Source organism: Schistocerca serialis, chromosome 5 (genome assembly GCF_023864345.2).
Source record: "Schistocerca serialis cubense isolate TAMUIC-IGC-003099 chromosome 5, iqSchSeri2.2, whole genome shotgun sequence".
In the NCBI taxonomy this organism is placed as follows: Eukaryota; Metazoa; Arthropoda; class Insecta; order Orthoptera; family Acrididae; genus Schistocerca; species Schistocerca serialis.
This window is the reverse complement of record NC_064642.1, coordinates 80,171,768-80,193,577: the sequence shown is the minus strand read 5'-3', so window position 1 is coordinate 80,193,577 and position 21,810 is coordinate 80,171,768. Positions and strand designations below refer to the sequence as shown.

General features: G+C 41.2%; 1 protein-coding gene across 1 annotated transcript in view; it reads right to left on the bottom strand.

The window, feature by feature from the left end:
* LOC126481757 (uncharacterized) overlaps positions 1-21,810 on the bottom strand; it is a 189,995-nt gene that overhangs the window by 72,445 nt on the left and 95,740 nt on the right. The window contains exons 5-7 of the mRNA XM_050105711.1: positions 12,201-12,444; positions 7,216-7,393; positions 4,142-4,333 (exon numbers count right to left, since the gene is read on the bottom strand). Coding sequence (XP_049961668.1) covers positions 4,142-4,333; positions 7,216-7,393; positions 12,201-12,444 — 614 coding nt within the window. The remainder of the gene's footprint in view (positions 1-4,141; positions 4,334-7,215; positions 7,394-12,200; positions 12,445-21,810) is intronic.

The following is a 21,810-nucleotide window of genomic DNA, read 5'->3' as shown; positions in this document are numbered from 1 at the left end:
AGAAATAATAAGTTTTGAACAGACTTCCATATTAATTCTCAGTATTAATATATGTTCAAAGTCTTCTTGTAGGTGAAGGTAAAGCTCTGCTCAGGCCATAGATTGGTCTGAACAATACAGTGGGGTCCTACTGGAGGTGGTGTACACTTTTTTTGGACTTAACCTCACAGTTATATGAGGATTTACAGGTTAACATGGATGCTGAACTACAGTGCAACTTGGTAATTTCAACATTAACAAATCAGTGCCAGAGTTAAAAGAAGCAACACATGGAAAAAAAAAAAAAAAAAAAAAAAACGTGGAAAACCACAGAAACCTATATCAGGATGCTCAGATCGGAATTTGAACTCTATTCTCCTAAATGAGGATCAATTGTCTTAACCAGTACATTACCTCAATCAGTTGCTGCAATCAGGGGACCAGCAGAAATCAGCAGAGACATGTTGCATTAATTAATGGTAAGAGATCTCTCTCTCTCTCTCTCTCTCTCTCTCTCTCTCTCTCTCTCTCTCTCTCTGTCTCTCTCTCTCTCACACACACACAAACACACACACACACACACACACACACACAAAACAACTAGCTGCCATCCCTTCCACACCGAAAAATTCCTCCTATACAGTCTAGCCACTCTTGCAAAGGAGCACCCCACTCGTCACCCAGTATCATCTTGAACGGGAACAGCCAAACCATATCCTCTGTCACACCTTTGATTACCTCTCATCATGCTCTGAAATGAGACACATCCTACCCAAGGTCCATACCACCCCTCCTAAAGTGGCAGTCAGTCACTCACCCAATATACACAACACCCCAGTCCATCCCTATGCCACTCCCACTCCCAACCTCTTGCCATAGAGATCATATCCCTGTGGCAGACCAAGGTGCAAGATCCACCCAATCACCCATCCAGCATTTTCTACTCCAGTCCTGTCACAGGCTTACCCCACCCCCACCCTGTGAAAGCAGCCATGCCATACAGTGAGGTGACAAAAGTCATGGGATAGTGATGTGCACATTTACAGATGGCAGTGGTATTGCGTATACAAGATATGAAAGGGCAGTGGTAGTGCATTGGCGGAGCTGTCTTTTGTACTCAGTTGATTCATGCGAAAAGGTTTCCGACATGATTATGGCCACATGACGTGAATTAATAGACTTTGAACATAAATAGTAGTTGGTGCTAGAGGCACGAGACATTCCAATTCAGAAATTATTATGGAATTCAATATTCCTAGTTCCACAGTGTCAACAGTGTGCCAAAAATACCAAATTTTAGACATTACCTCTGACTACAGACAATGCAGTGACCAACGCCCTTCACTTAACGACCAAGATCAGTGGCATTTAGTAGAGATGTCAGTGCTAAAGACAAGCAACATTGGGTGAAATAACAGCAAAAATAAGATGTATCCATTAGGACAGTGGGGCAAAATTTTGCATTTATGGGCTATGACAGCAGACGACTGACACAAGTGCCTTTGCTAACGGCATGACATTGCCTGCAGTGCCTCTCCTGGGCTCATGATTGTATCAGTTGGACACAAGATGACCGGCAAACTGTGACCTGGTCAGATGAGTCCTGATTTCAGTTGGTATGAGCTGATGGCAGGGTTCGAGTGTGGTGCAGACCCCATGAAACCAGAGATCCAGGTTTTCAACAAGGCACTGTGCAAAGGTGGGACTCCATAATGGTGTTGGCTGCATTTACATGGAATGACTGGGTCCTCTGTTCAGCTACTTGGAGACCATTTGCAGTCAGACAACAATGGAATTTTTATGGATGACAGTGCACCATGTCACTGGGTCACAACTGTTCGCAATTGGCTTGAAGAAAATTTTGTACACTTTGAGCAAATGATTTGGCCACTCAGATTGTCCAACATGAATCCCACCAAACATTTACGAGACATAAATGAGAAGTCAGTTTGTGCATAAAATCCTGCACTGGCAACACTTTCACAATTATGGGTGGCTACAGAGGCAGCACAGCTCAATATTTCTGCAGGCAACTTGCAACGACTTGTTGGGTCTGTGCCATGTCAAAAAAAGGAATGAAGATAGGATTTAACAGCCCGTTGACATCAAGATCATTAGAGACAGAGCACAAGTTCAGATTGTGTCAAGGATAGGGAAGGAAATAAAGGTACCATCCCGGCCTTTACCGGGAGCAATTTAGGGAAATCACAGAAAGCCTAAATCTGGATGGCCGGACACAGGTTTGAACCACTGTCCTGAACGTAAGTCCAGTGTGCTCACAAGCTGCTGCACTATGACAGGCAAAAGAAGGTCCGACGTGATATTGGGTGTTATCCCACGACTTTTGTGATCTCAGTGTATACCAACTCTGCTGCAAATACTGCAAAGCCTTCTATGTCAGAGGACTACCAACCAATTGCCCACCAGGATGAATGGCTACTGTCAAACTGTTGCTAAGAAAAAGTTGACCATATGCTGGTACAACATGAAGCTGGGCATAACATGTTCTATTTCAATGGCTGCTTCACAACCTGAGCTGTCTGGATTCTTCCCTTCACCACCAGCTTCTCTGAAGTACTCAGATGGGAGTTATTCTTACAACACATTCTTCACACCCATAATCTTGCTGGCCTCAATCAACAGTAACCAAAATGTCTTCACACCCTCTACCCAACATTTCCCCTTCCCCTGTCCTGTCTCCCCCTCCTAATTCATGAACCCATGTCACCTTCAACGTGCAACACTCCCCACAGGCTCCAAGAGCTGTGTATCACATACCTAGCCCCTGTACCTGTCACCCCTCCTACCCACATTTCTAGCTGGCAAACTGGCTGCCTCCTTCCAAGTTAATAGCCACTCATTCTCAATCCCTCTCCCTGTCTCCTGCTTCTCTCCCTCTAACCCCCCCCCCCCCCCCCCCCCCAACCTAGGCCACCTGCCGAAATGCAACAATGGCACTGTGCATGAGCATAGGCACGTGCATGGGCATGTTTTACTCTAGCTTGAGAAAGCTAGCAAGGTTTTTTTTTTTTTTTTTTTTTTTTGCCTAACTCAACATTTCTTCTTTTATGTGAGTGGCCTCCTTTAATCCAGAAGTATTTAAAATCTACCAGAACTTTCCTATAGCCCTAGTACTACATTAGCCACAGTAGCAGATGATGTTTCACTAGTTGAAAACATTTGGAAGGATGTGCTAAATGAGAGTAGCTGACGTTGAGGGTAACAGTCTGTGTTAAATTTCAGCTATTATGCTACGATACAAGAAATAATAATTTTTTTCAGAGTTCTTATCACCTGGGACTCTAAACACTTGCCACCAATTTGAGAGACGACCATCTTACTCAACATCACTACACATTTACAGCTTCTGATGAGCAGTACTTGCAACATTTTAACTTTAATTTACAGTTTTTTTACACTGACTCCCACTTTTGCTCCTACTTTGTCATCAGTAATGTATACAGCACTAACCACGCAAGTTACATCTCAATGACATGTTCCTAATATCTCGAGGAACAAACAAACAAACTCTCACAATCAGAAGCCAATCACTAACTCACCTTAATAATGAAAGGAAAGGTTCCAATTTAAATATTAAACGTGCAAATAATACATGAAAATATTAATTATTCTAGTCACTGGAAAAACTTGGAGAATCAATGACAATTAACAGTCTCCTATTATTTATTTAACTTTGAAATTTTAGTGAATGAATAACTAGCATCAAGGTGTCCGAGATTCAACTACGTTTCAGAACTGGAGGAAAACAAAAGAGAGAGCAATTGCAATACATTTCAATACCCTGCAAAACACAATTTCAATACCCTGCAAAACACAACTTTACTGAGATCTAAGGTATTGACACAGTATTCAGTAAAACTGACTGCAGAGAACTTTACTCCAAAAGAATCTATTGTGTAATCAACAAAGGCTCAAAGTTAATCAAGCAACTGATTTGGAGGGGGGGGGGGGGGCTAAAAAACAGAGCAGTCCCTTTCATATAACAGCCAAGTAACACAAAGCCAAGTTCACTGGCTCTTTCACACAACTGCGAAACTGCTGTTTAAAATATTCATGACAATTTTCAGATGAGAGTGTGTGATTCAAATGATCTTGAGCTTAAAAGATGAATGTTTGGTTTTCTAGCTATCTGAGAGCTTACCATGTGAACAACATGCTGCTGGAAACATTTATCTATTAATTCTCTTGGTAAGGTAGCAAAACCTTTTGTAGGCCAAATTTTCACAAAGTGTTTGGTGATCCACTTTAAACTTTTTCTGTAAATATCATCCAATCCATATGCTGCAGCCAGAGGAAGGCATTCCAGTACTCCAACAGCACACATAGAACATGGCTTAAAAATAAAGAAACAGTTTTCAACTATGACAATATAAACTCATTAGTTACAAGCTACATGAAAACGCCTTAAATTATGTAGATACTGTATCTAGTTGCAATAAAATTACTCCAGGTATTAAAACACGAAATTGTAGTCAAAACAAAAGTTCAGACAATGAAAATAACTGGATGCAATAACAACAACATGGAGAGGACACATTTATACTAACTACATAGAGGAGGTGTTCAGTCACAGGCACAATGAAAAAGAACACTAGGAACCAGAATGAGATTTTCACTCTGCAGCGGAGTGTGCGCTGATATGAAACTTCCTGGCAGATTAAAACTGTGTGCCCGACCAAGACTCGAACTCGGGACCTTTGCCTTTCGCGGGCAAGTGCTCTACCAACTGAGCTACCGAAGCACGACTCACGCCCGGTACTCACAGCTTTACTTCTGCCAGTACCTCGGCTCCTACCTTCCAAACTTTACAGAAGCTCTCCTGCGAACCTTGCAGAACTAGCACTCCTGAAAGAAAGGATATTGCGGAGACATGGCTTAGCCACAGCCTGGGGGATGTTTCCAGAATGAGATTTTCACTCGGCAGTGGAGTGTGCGCTGATATGAAACTTCCTGGCAGATTAAAACTGTGTGCCCGACCGAGACTCGAACTCGGGACCTTTGCCTTTCGTGGGCAAGTGGTCTACCAACTGAGCTACCGAAGCACGACTCACGCCCGGTACTCACAGCTTTACTTCTGCCAGTACCTCGGCTCCTACCTTCCAAACTTTACAGAAGCTCTCCTGCGAACCTTGCAGAACTAGCACTCGAAAGGCAAAGGTCCCGAGTTCGAGTCTCGGTCGGGCACACAGTTTTAATCTGCCAGGAAGTTTCAACACTAGGAACATTTTTTCTGCTTTCAAACAATACTTCTCCAGAATTCAAACTCTCATGCATTCATACAAACAAAAACAACAACAACAACAAACACACACACACACACACACACACACACACACACACAGTGATTCAGTGTCATCAGGCACTAAAGCCAGACTCAGAGTCAGGCCTTAGCATTCTGTGACTACAATGGCCATGTGTATGTGTACGTGTATGTGAGAGTTCTACTTCTGAAGGAAGACAGTCCGAAAGCAAAAAAAAATATTTCTTGTATTCTTTTTCATTACACCTCTCTGCAACTCAACACTTCCTTGCCATGAGTGGCACTCTAATCTTTGCATATTGTTGTTCTATGCCTATCTGCTACTCAATGTCTCTAGTGTTCAATAAGCAGGAATATATCGTCTTATATACACAATGAGTTATAAATGAGGAAAAATATTCCAAATATCGCATACTGCTACACACAAATCAAGATCTATTGCTGTTATGTCTTTTCTCCAGGGCTTGTTCACAAAATAAGAAACAAATTGACCTTTTTATGAAACACTGAACCTCAAAGATATGAACATGTTGGTCTTCCACAAACTTATCACAGGATACTCTAAAGTCCTGATTTGTATTTGACAGCACTGGAAGATATGGGAAAAAAACACATCTCATCACAGAGTAAAAACAATTGTGTAAGGACTTGAGAACCACACAGTGCAACAACTACAACAGTCTGATGCATTATGAAGTTGGAGCTGTAAACAGAAAGAGTGGGTGATGATGCAAGGAAGAATGCTGCTTATAATGCAGATAAGTTATACAGCCTTGCCAGTTTTTCCTCCTGGCTCAGGTAGCTGCATAAGAACACTCAACATTTCCCTCCACATTTCTCAATTTTACAAAATTTTGCTGCAGTTCCATTTACTGCCACAAAAACATGGGAAAATTTTTGTGTGTTTGTAATGCAATGTGTGACATTGCACAAAAATATTTTCCTTATTTATGACTCACCCTGCATATTGATATAGGAATTTGTTAGCAAAAAACTAATAAAAGTGCTTTACACTCTCAAAACCATATCTGCTTCTCATATGTTAAAGGAAAGATGTGTCATCATTAATAAAAAACAAATTACATCAACTAATGCTGTACAAAGAACAATTAAGCAATCAGGACCTCCGATATCAAGTGCAAAACCTGCTTGCAGGGTATGAGATTAAAGAACAGGAAGTGCAGTGGTTATGGAGGTACTGTCACTGAAAAAAAAATTATTGTATTATTGACTATAAAGTGTAAAGTGAACTGTAACTGAAACCTACAACAAAATGACAGACTGCTACTCACCGTACAGGGGTGGCATTGAGTCAAAGACCAGCACAATGAAAAAGAATGCTGCAAATACACAACAATAATGGAAATTCTTGGATGGAGAAATACATAAAATAAAAGAAATGCAACACGAGTTTTCTGCTTCTGAAGAGGAACTTTGTACAAAAGCTGAAATATTTCCAGCATTCTTCTTCATTGTCCATTCTGTGACTCAACACCACCTTTGTAGAGTGGGAAGCAATCTATCCATTCCATTCTAGACTTTCCATTGTTTGTAATTTAAAATCATCTTTTGTTTCCTTAATAAATGGGCCCCAATGAGAGGTGGCAAATCAAACACTCAGAAAGACCTAGGACAGTTTTGCATTTTACAAATAAAATGCAGTCACTCAAAAGCTTTTTATAGCAAATACGGTGAACAGTGAACATCCGTCAGAATAAAAAGGTCATGTTTCCATATCAAGCGGTTAAAACTAACTACAACAATTTATGATATTTTGACATTTATAATGTACATTCATTACATATAGTAAATAAATGATCACTCCTTTGACAAGTGTATTAAAACACTACTGAGACATATCTCATGTCTGTTCAATGTCAGTACAAATTGCTTTACTGCATTATTGACAAATTAAAATATTTGGCCTAATAATAAATATATTTGTATGGACCTACCTTGTGAAAAAAATGGCAATACTTTACTTTCAAAGTATACATAATTACTTCTTTCAGGCCCTCCAGACCAAGCATGTCAGCCAATGTTGCTAACTCTACTATGCTAATACTATCTGGTATGTTGCTTGCTCCACTATAGATGTGGCAAAGTGCAAAATGGACTGCATTATATGAGAATCTGAAAATGAACACAAAATTTGTGAAATATAGCACCTTTCTGCATAGAAAAATAGTATCAGATATGATAAAGAATTCATCCCAAATGACTGAAAAGTCAAAACTCTTCCAATTACTCTAACTGATGACACAACACAAAAATGTAATGTTACTACGTTTACACAATTTATTTATAGGAGTAGCTTCCAGTCATATCTTTCAAAGGTTACTTCAGCTTGTTCGATTTAAATATGATTACTGCATTCATGCTAAAATGTGTCTGCACCATCACAGTAACCATAAATCGTATTGCAGCTCATCTGAGGGAAGGAGCAGAAACACAGACACCTTACAGTGACCAAATTACAACTTGAAACTAATACTAACAAATTAAAACACACAAAAAAAAACAGTAAATTTCAACAATGCTTCACTCTCACACATTATAAACAGTACACACACCGTGACCAGAGACAGTGGTCTTGTGTGTGTGATTTGAGCTTGTGTGGATGTGTGTATGAGTTTTCTAGTTTAGATGAGGGTCATTTAGCTGAAAGCTTCAATGTGTAGCAGTCTCTGTTGTGCCTGTCTGTGAATGAGTGTCTGCTATATAGCAGTGCGTATCAGTCCGTCCTTTTCATAGTATTGTCGTTATTCCATCCTGGATTTTCCATTGTGTAATACTTTCCTGTGATGTGAAAGCAAGTGTCAGGAGACTACATTTGAACAGGAAGGCAAATTGTCTTCAGCACAACACCATGTCCTATTGGCTTGAAAAGTTGCTTTTCCCACTAAATTATAAAGGGATCTGTATATCTTCAGAATATCTTAGACAGCTGAGATCAGCCATTCTATGTGTGCATATAGACTATTATGTCAGCATTGTAGCAGTTCATTATCATCCCACTGTTGAATCAAGAATCCAGACTTAATACATGGATCAATGGCTAAAAGAGTTGTTAGCCTAATTTGAAGATGCAACCCAGCGTTTCAGCATTTCCTTCACTTTTGCTTGAAGTATTAGTCCCTTTACATTTCTCACAAGTTTATGGGTTTGATGACCAAAATTTCATTTTCCCACAGTACTGAAGCAATCTTTACCTTTAAATTGGAAACAGGTAACATTTTACCCAGCAACATCAGATTTCCCAATGTTTTTGGTACAATTTGTGTCACAGAAATAGAGTCTTTTGGAGAGATCTTTAACATGATGCACAAGTTTAACTGCATATTTGTTTAGTACACAATTATAAATATGAACAGCACAAAATACATCACTTTACCTTCATAAACACACAAACCAACATTGCATTCACTCAGTTTGTTTCCATCAGCCAATCACCGCTCAGGACACACAATGTCAGGCAAATGTGTTTCCAGTAGTAAAACAGATCACTGAGAATCCTTAGTCAATATTCCTTTTACTATTTTGTAAACGAAGTTGGTTGCACCTGTTGTGTAGGCCGGGGACTAGGTTCGGTCAAAAATTGGTTATGAAATTTGCACAACTAAAGTGCCATATTTGTTTTCATTTTTGGGTTTTTAAACTCTGCCTTCTGGAGAATACAATGTATTCTTTTTTCTATTTAGACAACAGGAGCACCCCACATAAGCAAGCTTGCATACTAGAAAAATAAACTAATTTAACTAATGCACAATGTTAAAGATTTCTCAAAAACACACCTTTTTTTGTACAAGAATTTGTGCAAAATTGTCAGGAAGTGTGTAACGTCGAGTAAGAAACAAAAACAGCATATTATGTAGTAACGAGAAAATTATATGTATCATATTGTGTTATTGTATAAAATTATGTATTTTTTTTATTATTTATTTCTGAAAACGTCTGCGTCGGCGAGTAATAAAACCGACACAGAAGATAAATGTTAAACAGAGATTAAAAAAGGAACTAGTATATAATACGTGTTGAATATGAATGTCTTTGTCGTCTTAATTTGGAAGTTGTGCGAGTAAGATCTCCTGTTGTTGTCGTAGAGAACGCCAATGTAGCATTCTTTTGTCGAGACTAAGCAATGTACGCCATTACGTGTGAATTCACAAAGGTCTGTAATCACTGAGATATTTAAAGGTTTTAATAGAGGTGTTTAAATGAAAACTTGTATTATTTATTGTTAAGCTTGCTTGCATATTATCCCATCCTGTTGAGACATTTTTCAGTTATATAAATATTATCTGTGGTGCTGAGCTGCGTGGAGAACGAAGAGCCGCTGCCGCGGCGTATTTAAACGACTTACAATATAGTCGAGCATACCGCAAGGAAGCGGTAAAATAATAGTAAAAATAATATTATTTCTTTTAGCTCCCAGACTGGCAGTGAAGATCAGCAGATTTTATGATGTGTTGCAGATTGACGCGGGCTGCTGATAGGATATAATTTACAGTGCAAAAAAAATTTAATGTACCTTCAGAATCTGATAGGAATCTTGCTGTGCTCCGTTCTGATCTGGCAAACTTTATAGTGACAACGTATTTTTTAATGAGAGTCTCATGTTCTTGGGCTAGTCGTGGTATGAAATAGCATTTTAACGAGAAATAAAATCCACTGCGAACTTGTGTTTTTGAACGATCACACGAACTGTAACATCAGTGTTCATAACAAAGTAATTTCAACTTTTAATCACTATGAAGTAGGGAAGATATATTGATTCTTAGCATGAGTTGCAGTTATGAAAAATCGTTCCTTAAATTGTAGGCCAGATACAGAACAATAAGACTTCCATATATACATTTTATTCCGCTAAAAGGTAATGATGATAAAGAAAAGCAAAGCACAGCATTGCTAAAAGTATTTCACGTAACTCTTTTCGTAAATGTGTTGTTACAAAGAGAATAAATAAACCAAAGAGTAACAATTTTACAATCCGCGAGAGAGTTGGACGTGAAAAGTGTCACAAAGATAACAAACTGTTACTTCAGTGTAAGACTTGTCACATCTAGAGCCGTAGTTCCTTAGGCAAAAAGCAACTGATCTTAAGATTATATGCAATTCTCGTAGAAAAAAAAATAAAGAACCAATTTCAGCATTCAATAATTATCAATTATCAATATAAACTGCTGCTGACAGATTTACAATATTTTTACAAAGCAATGGGGAAAATGCAAAATTTCACAACATTTCATAAAAATTGCTAATTTTGCATCATGTCACTGAAAACTGCATTATTTTTCACTTCATCATTTACGCAAAATTTTCCTGGCCCTGCTGATGATTGATTGACAACGAAAAGTGTTGTAAAAACATAAAGAGGTACACAGTGCTTAAATTGTAGCAATTCCAACATGAGTCTATGTCTAATCTTTTGTTATCAGCTTAAAGTTTTTGCCTCTGAAGATGTCAATTTGCAGTTGACCCAACTAACGACTTGTTTTGTCCAACCTGCAACTTACACTGAGCTGCTTCGTCTCTAAGGGGATGCATGTAACGATCCGTCTATAGCTGCCATTCATTTGCCTCTTTTTATATCACCTACCAAATCTTGCTCTCAGCATCGTGCACAGGGGCAGCAGTGTGACAATGGGACGGCTGCCAAGGTGCATTGGGGCACCACTGCAGCTATCCAATAGATGATTAAAAACTTTGTACCCATCAGTCATTGTATTACTTAGCTAGCAGACTGATCTAATGCTTGTACGTTGTACCAAACCAGATCGTTTATTATTCTGAATGTTAATTTGAACTGAGTATTTACAGGCACATAGGGAAATACAAGATGCATTACGTGTGTATAAAAAGTTTCAGAACATAGAAAAGTTATGTTTCAACAAGTTTGAGAGACAGTAATAAACTGTGGTAACCCTTTGAAGAATAATTTACAGTGCAGCTTTCATTGTATGTGGTGTATAGTAATGAAAACTGAGCAGAACATTTACCTCAGAAATTTACATAAACTCTTAGTGTTTGAATTTAGATTTGGCATAACGAAGAACTTTTGTGAAAAAGTAGTCAGGTACGTATTTATGACCAAAAATGCAATTCTCACCATTATCCACCACACATATTTAGGGATATTGAGTATCAGATCCCCATTGATGGATGTTTCACCTGAATCTGAATAGAATTATTTTTTGAGTATCCAGGAACTGAAGTATGGAACAGATAGCAGTCATTCCATGCTCAAAAAGTAGGTATACCACCAACTGTACATCTTTTATTAGCTGACAGATGTAAACAGCCAATAGCTGTTCATAAAGGGACAATTTGGCCAAACGAAAGGCCTATTTTTCACATTCACTTGTTCCTTGTTCATAGATTGAAAACCATGAAGTCGCAACACAAATAATAATTATCTTTACGAACAGTCAACATGAATCTAGTGTGCTTGGAAGATTTCTGATTTCGTGTGTCCAGAAGACTTCATATAACTCTACAACAGTGTACTAAGAATTTCTGCAAAACAAAACCACAATGGCGCAAACGATATGGCTACTAAGATTCATGTGCTTGCTTTAGTGTTCAAATTCTGCGAGTGATGACAATGCCAACATCATAATTAAAACAGGAAGTCTTTGCTTATGCAGAGTGCAATTCTAACCTTGTCATCATTCAATGCACAATACCTTCATACTGAGATGACCTGTGAATTTCCACTTTAAAATCCAATATAACCAGTTCCCCTGTATTTTATGTTGCCAGGCATGAAACATTTCACTTTACAGTTCAAAACAACTATTGTGACTGACAATACTTACTACTGATACAGAAAAACAATATCTGCAAACTATATGATAAATGATAACAAACACATTTTGTATTTGTTGACATGAAGTTCATTACAACTAAAAATTTAGTTATAGCTGTAATAGTTTCTTACCCTTGTAATGAAATAACATTGCCAGCACTTTCAACCCATCCACCACTAAGCATGGCAGCAAAATACTGGCAGCGAGATGACAAAATGCATTTATGGGCCTTCATCCGTCTACCTCCAACTTCCACAGTAACATCTGGATTTATTTCTTCAAGGAACATCCTCAATAAGTCTTCCCCTAATCTTGACACAGGTGCACTGCGACCAGCACATGAAGATGATGCATCAGTTTCCTCAGTGCTGCCCTCTGAAGAATAATTCATTACCAGTTAACACTAAATTGTCTGTCAAATAATAAAAGCCAGCACTGAAGCAAAAGCTGTGTATTTATCTCTACAGAAAGCAAAAATAATCTCTGTGTGCATGCGCACTTGCATTTGAATATAAACTAATACATCATTTAACTACTAACATAGCTAACAGTAGGCAAAAAATGCAACTGACAAGTAAGTAAGCTCAGAGTTCTGCCAAACACTGGGTTATTAGAGAAATGCCAAAAGCTGCAAGCCTGAAGATAAACAAACATATAAAATGGTATACAATAACTTGCAGACCAACAAAGCCCAAAACAGTCCTGACAACTATCTGAAGAAGAAGAAGAAGAAGAAGCACCTATTAAGAGAAAGTAAATACAGATTCTACCCAACAGAAACTGTAGCTACAGTAAAAATATTTCTAAGTATTTATAACTCTGGGTAAACACACCGTTCTCATAAAAGATTATGATAAACTATCTCAGAAAAGTCACAAATTATTACATTGAGGCAGTCTACAAACTTTTATTAAAAAAAGAAAGAAAGAAAACAGCATCTCAAATGTAGAAAGTACAAACAGTGGTGCTCAGCATAATACAAGACGTGCATAAACCAGAGATGCTGAGTTGTAGATAGGCACAACAAAAAGACTGTCAAACAAAGCTTTCGGCTAAACAGGCTCTCATCAGAATTCCACACACTCAACCAACACACGCGCACACAACCACTGTTTCTAGCTGCCAAGGCCAAACTGCAAGCAGCAGTTGATGGGAGAAGCTGGAAAAGAGGGCTGTGTAGTGCTGTAATGGGAACATGGAAGGGGATACGTGGGCAAAGGACAATGACTGACTAAGGTTGAGGCTAGGAGGGTTACGGGAACAAAGGATATATTGTAGGGCCAGGCTGTGAAGCAGTACCGAAATGAAGAATGTCGTGTTCGGCAGTGTGCTCAGCAACTGGGGGTCCACCTGTCAGATGCTATCTCTCCATTCACCAACTGCCTCCGTAAGTCCCATCGTCTGGCCACAGAGGACATTCCCCCTCATGACTCAGTACCACCCAGAACTGGAGCAACTGAATCACTTTCTCCACCGGAGTTTCGACTGTTCTCCTCATGCCCTGAAATGAGGAATGTCCTACCCACCACCCTCCCTAACCCCTGCAACAGCAATATTCCGCCACCTACCTATACAACATCCCTGTCCATCCCTACACAACCCCCTGATCCCAACCACTTGCCTCATGGGTCATTCCCTGTAACAGAACTAGATGCAAGACCTGTTCTATACATTTTCCCATCACCACCAACTACTCCAGTCCAGTCACAAGCATCACTTATTCCATCAAAGGCAGGGCTACCTCTGAAACAAGTCATGTGATCTACAAGCTAAGCTGTAACCACTGTACTGCATTCTACATTGGCATGACAACCAACAAGCTGTCTGTCCGCACGAATAGCCACTGACAAACTGTTACCAAGAAACAGTTGAACCCCCATTGGTGCGCGTGCCATCTTCATTTCAATGACTGCTTCACAGTCTGTCCCATCTGGATCCTTCCCACCAACATCAGCTTTACTGAAGTGTGCAGGTAGGAACTCTCCTTGCAGAATATCCCCCGTTCCCATAGCCCCCCTGGCCTCAATCTTCATTAGTCACTGTCCTCACCCATCTACCCCTTCCCTGTTCACATTCCAGCACTACACAGCCCTTTATTCCTCCAATGCACCCAAAGTCTTTTTACTTCTCTCCTTTTCTACTAACAACCCCCACCCCTTGCACTCCGTCTAACCTTCTGACTGCACCTAGCTGTCCTACCTTCTCTCCACCTTGTTCCTGTATGCTCCTACAAGCAGCACTTTACCATGCCCCAACCCTATCCTGCTATCCCTTACACCTCCCTCCCCCCCCACCTTCTCCAAACCCCCACCCCTGGATGGCTTCTCCCATAATTTGCTGCTGCTTGCGGTGTGGCCTCAGCACCCAGAGAATGCGGTCGTGTGTGTGTGTGTGTGTGTGTGTGTGTGTGTGTGTGTGTGTGTGTGTGTAGTGGGGGGGGGGGGGGGGCACCTTTTGCCTCTCCCTGCCAAATGCTTTGTTGGCCAAAAGCTCACTTTTTGACAGTCTTTTTGTTGTGACCATCTGCGACTCAGCATCTCCACTATACGCTGAGTATCAACTATCCTTTTCACAATACTGTCATTATTCCATTCTAGATGTTCCATTGTTTGATTTTGAAGGTGAGCCTAAACATATGTATAAGCCAAGCCATATAGGCAAAATATTTTTCAGACCAAACTAGAAGATTCAGTTGCAAAGAATGTACAGCATGATGAAAGTCTGGGTATTAAACTATCCAGAAAGAAAAAGCTCCTACCGTAGCACAAAAAGGTGAGTATGTCCTGGCAGAGTTGGGGATGTAAAAGAAGGGAAGTAGCTTTTCAACTCATTTGGTAGCTTCAAAGATATTTAAATTAAAACCTCTTGACATATTCACACTCTTTTACTTATTAGTATTAGTACACATGTCATGTAATATAATGGACTGTGTCAAGTAAAGTAACTTATGTCATCCAACATGACATGATGTGTCATTAAAGTTTAGGATGCATGGACCCCTCACTGTGGGATACTTCCTATTATACTTCCTATTGTAGAACCATCCCACCCTCTACAAGCACAAAAATTTGTAAGTATTTGTTCTTGTAACTCTCATCATACATGTAACAGGGAGCGAGTTTTGGGGAGAAATGGTCACCTTGGTGAAAAAATATCAACACCCCCCAACACAGAAATAAAGAGATTGATTTAGCACCACCCCAGGAAGAAACACAAAAATGGTACAAATGGCTCTGAGCACTATGGGACTTAACATCTGTGGTCATCAGTCCCCTAGAACTTAGAACTACCTAAACCTAACTAACCTAAGGACATCACACACATCCACATACATCCATGCCCGAGGCAGGATTCGAACCTGCGACCGTAGCGGTCACGCGGTTCCAGACTGAAGCGCCTAGAACAAACACACCCCCCCCCACCCCACCCCCCGAATTTTATCCCACTGAGAAAAACTTTTTTAGCTATTACATGTATCCTCTTCAGCCATATGCTATTATATATCGATGTAATTCTTCTGCCTTCCCCAGCGACCTGTTGACATCTTTGAAGTGTCGGGTATTCTGCCAAATATCAGAGCCATTCTTCACCAGATGTTACCCGAGACTGCTCTTCGAATGGAACAGGTCCAGTTTTTATATCTGTGGCCTTCTCCCTCTATAGTTGGTTCCAGGCATGCCCTCTGCAGCCTGCACCCACTGGATGCATTTGTACTGTGTACGTACCTGTAATGTTTATCTCCATAGACAAACGAGATGTATTATTTGATACAGGTGCCAGTTGAATGTCCCAAAGATATATTAATTCGTATTACGCCACATTAATGTAATCTAAGAGGCCAGCAGAAAAATTAAAAATTATCTACCTTCAGATTTTTTACAACACATCTCTTGTTTTAATGCTTGTAACATAGCTCTTCTGTTCTTGTCTGCCGAGGTATGCAGACGTATATTTGTTCTCTATTTGTCTAGCAACTAAAAATTGGATAGCTTGTGAAAGAAAAGTATCTATTTCTACAAGCTTCAAGTACCCATGTTCCCCTCTATGTGCATCATGAACCATTACAGCTCCCTGCCGCCGTTGGATAAGCAGCTGCAGCAGCAAGTCGTATACTCCTAGCTCACTCATTTGTTACATAGTTTAATTCTTAATTTCTTTGCGTGTTTTTGGTACTTGCATTGTTTAATTCATAGATTTCGGGCGTATTATAGTATTTGAGAGTTGTAGCATCGCGTTTTAGTACCTGAATAGTGTAAATTCGCGTAGTCGTTTGTCTACTGTTTTTGTTTTGAACGGCCAGTGTCGGTTGGTCGCAGTCAGTGTGCTCCCTGCCGCCGTTGGATAAGCAGCTGCAGCAGCAAGTCGTATACTCCTAGCTCACCCATTTGCTACATAGTTTAATTCTTAATTTCTTTGCGTGTTTTTGGTACTTGCATTGTTTAATTCATAAATTTCGGGCGTATTATAGTATTTGAGAGTGTAGCATCGTGTTTTAGTACCTGAATAGTGCAATTTCGCTTAGTCTCCTTCCGCCGCCGAGCAGTGTCAGCAGTGCGCAAGTAGCAGCATTACTGCATTTACTAGGCAATCTTGTATTTTAATAACCGTTTAAATTTTGTCGATTTGTTTGCGCTCTCTGTAGATTACTTCAGACGTTCTTTGCAAAACAGTTTTTAGCATGGATAGGGACTGCAACTGCTGTGTTCGGATGCAGGCTGAGTTGGCATCCCTTCGCTCCCAGCTTCAGGCAGTGTTGGCTTCGGTCACACAGCTTGAGGCTGTTGCCAATGGGCATCACTGTGGGGGTCCGGATGGGGGTTTGTCGGGGACGGCCAGCTCGTCCCACGCATCCCCTGATCGGACTAAGACTGTGGTTGCCCGGGATACTGCCCGCATTGAGGCTGATCCCTCACCTGTGGTAGAGTGGGAGGTCGTTTCAAGGTGTGGCAGGGGGCGAAAGACATTCCGGAGGGCTGAACGGAAAGCCTCTCCAGTTTGTCTGGCGAACCGGTTTCAGGCTCTGTCTCAGGCTGATACTGATCTTCGGCCTGACATGGCTGCTTGTCCTGTTCCAGAGGTTGCCCCTCAGTCTGCAAGATCCGGGCAGTCGCAGAGGGTGGGCTTACTGGTAGTTGGGAGCTCCAACGTGAGGCGCGTAATGGGGCCCCTTAGGGAAATGGCAGCAAGAGAGGGGAAGAAAACCAATGTGCACTCCGTGTGCATACCGGGGGGAGTCATTCCAGATGTGGAAAGGGTCCTTCCGGATGCCATGGAGGGTACAGGGTGCACCCATCTGCAGGTGGTCGCTCATGTCGGCACCAATGATGTGTGTCGCTATGGATCGGAGGAAATCCTCTCTGGCTTCCGGCGGCTATCTGATTTGGTGAAGACTGCCAGTCTCGCTAGCGGGATGAAAGCAGAGCTCACCATCTGCAGCATCGTCGACAGGACTGACTGCGGACCTTTGGTACAGAGCCGAGTGGAGGGTCTGAATCAGAGGCTGAGACGGTTCTGCGACCGTGTGGGCTGCAGATTCCTCGACTTGCGCCATAGGGTGGTGGGGTTTCGGGTTCCGCTGGATAGGTCAGGAGTCCACTACACGCAACAAGCGGCTACACGGGTAGCAGGGGTTGTGTGGCGTGGGCTGGGCGGTTTTTTAGGTTAGATGGCCTTGGGCAAGTACAGAAAGGGCAACAGCCTCAACGGGTGCGGGGCAAAGTCAGGACATGCGGGGACCAAGCAGCAATCGGTATTGTAATTGTCAACTGTCGAGGCTGCGTTGGTAAAGTACCGGAACTTCAAGCGCTGATAGAAAGCACCGAAGCTGAAATCGTTATAGGTACAGAAAGCTGGCTTAAGCCAGAGATAAATTCTGCCGAAATTTTTACAAAGGTACAGACGGTGTTTAGAAAGGATAGATTGCATGCAACCGGTGGTGGAGTGTTCGTCGCTGTTAGTAGTAGTTTATCCTGTAGTGAAGTAGAAGTGGATAGTTCCTGTGAATTATTATGGGTGGAGGTTACACTAAACAACCGAACTAGGCTAATAATTGGCTCCTTTTACCGACCTCCCGACTCAGCAACATTAGTGGCAGAACAACTGAGAGAAAATTTGGAATACATATCACATAAATTTTCTCAGCATGTTATAGTCTTAGGTGGAGATTTCAATTTACCAGATATAGACTGGGACACTCAGATGTTTAGGACGGGTGGTAGGGACAGAGCATCGAGTGACATTATACTGAGTGCACTATCCGAAAATTACCTCGAGCAATTAAACAGAGAACCGACTCGTGGAGATAACATCTTGGACCTACTGATAACAAACAGACCCGAACTTTTCGACTCTGTATGTACAGAACAGGGAATCAGTGATCATAAGGCCGTTGCAGCATCCCTGAATATGGAAGTTAATAGGAATATAAAAAAAGGGAGGAAGGTTTATCTGTTTAGCAAGAGTAATAAAAGGCAGATTTCAGACTACCTAACAAATCAAAACGAAAATTTCTGTTCCGACACTGACAATGTTGAGTGTTTATGGAAAAAGTTCAAGGCAATCGTAAAATGCGTTTTAGACAGGTACGTGCCGAGTAAAACTGTGAGGGACGGGAAAAACCCACCGTGGTACAACAACAAAGTTAGGAAACTACTGCGAAAGCAAAGAGAGCTCCACTCCAAGTTTAATCGCAGCCAAAACCTCTCAGACAAACAGAAGCTAAACGATGTCAAAGTTAGCGTAAGGAGGGCTATGCGTGAAACGTTCATTGAATTCGAAAGTAAAATTCTATGTACCGACTTGACAGAAAATCCTAGGAAGTTCTGGTCTTACGTTAAATCAGTAAGTGGCTCGAAACAGCATATCCAGACACTACGGGATGATGATGGCACTGAAACAGAGGATGACACGCGTAAAGCTGAAATACTAAACACCTTTTTCCAAAGCTGTTTCACAGAGGAAGACCGCACTGCAGTTCCTTCTCTAAATCCTCGCACAAACGAAAAAATGGCTGACATCGAAATAAGTGTCCAAGGAATAGAAAAGCAACTGGAATCACTCAATAGAGGAAAGTCCACTGGACCTGACGGGATACCAATTCGATTCTACACAGAGTACGCGAAAGAACTTGCCCCCCCTTCTAACAGCCGTGTACCGCAAGTCTCTAGAGGAACGGAGGGTTCCAAATGATTGGAAAAGAGCACAGATAGTCCCAGTCTTCAAGAAGGGTCGTCGAGCAGATGCGCAAAACTATAGACCTATATCTCTTACGTCGATCTCTTGTAGAATTTTAGAACATATTTTTTGCTCGCGTATCATGTCATTTCTGGAAACCCAGAATCTACTATGTAGGAATCAACATGGATTCCGGAAACAGCGATCGTGTGAGACCCAACTCGCCTTATTTGTTCATGAGACCCAGAAAATATTAGATACAGGCTCCCAGGTAGATGCTATTTTTCTTGACTTCCGGAAGGCGTTCGATACAGTTCCGCACTGTCGCCTGATAAACAAAGTAAGAGCCTACGGAATATCAGACCAGCTGTGTGGCTGGATTGAAGAGTTTTTAGCAAACAGAACACAGCATGTTGTTATCAATGGAGAGACGTCTACAGACGTTAAAGTAACCTCTGGCGTGCCACAGGGGAGTGTTATGGGACCATTGCTTTTCGCAATATATATAAATGACTTAGTAGATAGTGTCGGAAGTTCCATGCGGCTTTTCGCGGATGATGCTGTAGTATACAGAGAAGTTGCTGCATTAGAAAATTGTAGCGAAATACAGGAAGATCTGCAGCGGATAGGCACTTGGTGCAGGGAGTGGCAACTGACCCTTAACATAGACAAATGTAATGTATTGCGAATACATAGAAAGAAGGATCCTTTATTGTATGATTATATGATAGCGGAACAAACACTGGTAGCAGTTACTTCTGTAAAATATCTGGGAGTATGCGTACGGAACGATTTGAAGTGGAATGATCATATAAAATTAATTGTTGGTAAGGCGGGTACCAGGTTGAGATTCATTGGGAGAGCGCTTAGAAAATGTAGTCCATCAACAAAGGAGGTGGCTTACAAAACACTCGTTCGACCTATACTTGAGTATTGCTCATCAGTGTGGGATCCGTACCAGGTCGGGTTGACGGAGGAGATAGAAAAGATCCAAAGAAGAGCGGCGCGTTTCGTCACCGGGTTATTTGGTAACCGTGATAGCGTTACGGAGATGTTTAATAAACTCAAGTGGCAGACTCTGCAAGAGAGGCGCTCTGCATCGCGGTGTAGCTTGCTGTCCAGGTTTCGAGAGGGTGCGTTTCTGGATGAGGTATCGAATATATTGCTTCCCCCTACTTATACCTCCCGAGGAGATAACGAATGTAAAATTAGAGAGATTAGAGCGCGCACGGAGGCTTTCAGACAGTCCTTCTTCCCGCGAACCATACGCGACTGGAACAGGAAAGGGAGGTAATGACAGTGGCACGTAAAGTGCCCTCCGCCACACACCGTTGGGTGGCTTGCGGAGTATCAATGTAGATGTAGATGTAGATCTTCGGACACACAGGAATAATCCTCAAGAAGATGACTGCTGCACCACCACCACTGTCATACTACGAGAGAGAAGAGGTAATTATTAATAGGAAGAGAACTTTCACGACTAATCATTTTGAGTACATGTTGCAGAAGACTCAAGGCAGTACCTATCTTCATGTCCTGCATGGGGTTTGTGTAAAAACAATAAAAAATAAAAAAGCTACCAATTGACAGGTGCTGGTGAGTACGATGCTATGTGCATGCCAGTGCACTGAGATTCTGAAAATGGAACACCAGCGAGCCAACAGGCGTGCCAGAACTAAGTCAGAATGCCTAAGAACACACATCTGCAGAGGGTATGCCTGGAACTGACCATGAGGGGGAGGGGGGTCCAGGTATAAATACTGGATCCATTCCACTCACTCAAAGAGCAGTCTCAGGTAGCATCTGATGTAGATAACAAGTTATGTTATTGAAGTATCGTGCTGATATGTTGCAGGCTTCCAGACACACCAAAGATATTGATATTATATGCTGTTTACTACGGCTGGCAAATCATCTGGATTTTGGGTGCAGGACCACAGACATTAGCCTACAAATTACAAGATGCAGGTGTGCCACCACCTTGCGGCTGAGACAGCTCATTGCACTGAGGAAGTAGGATTAACTCAGAAAAAAGTGTTAATATATCGAGATGTTTTAATTTAAATGTCTTTGAGATGCCAGATAGGTCGAAAAGCTAGTTCCCTTCTTTTATATCCCTAACTCTGCGCAGGACATATTCGCCTTTTTTGCACCACAACAGGAGCATTTTTCATTCTAGTTTGCAGCTTTTACTCTACCATATTTTTGGCAACCGATGAAGATTTTTGTTGACTTGGACAAGACTGATCCAGATTTTTTTTTTATTGTCTTTCAAACCATGTTGCTCGAGTTAGGGATCATTAGTCTGGCTCCTCTACAATTACCTGCCTGGTAACTTGTGACGAAGCAAGCTGGGATCTCTTTACTTCCTCTCTTGTTTTGCCACCTGCCATCTTAAATTCATTTTTTAAATTTTTGACAAATTACCATTAACATACATGAGTATAATCTTCATTTCCACAAAAGAGAAAGGTTGGCCCTCAGTCTTAGGAATACAGCATCACGTCTAATTTTGTGCTTAGTTTTGTGTATGTAGTTAATTTCTTTAGACTAACCCTAGTTAATATC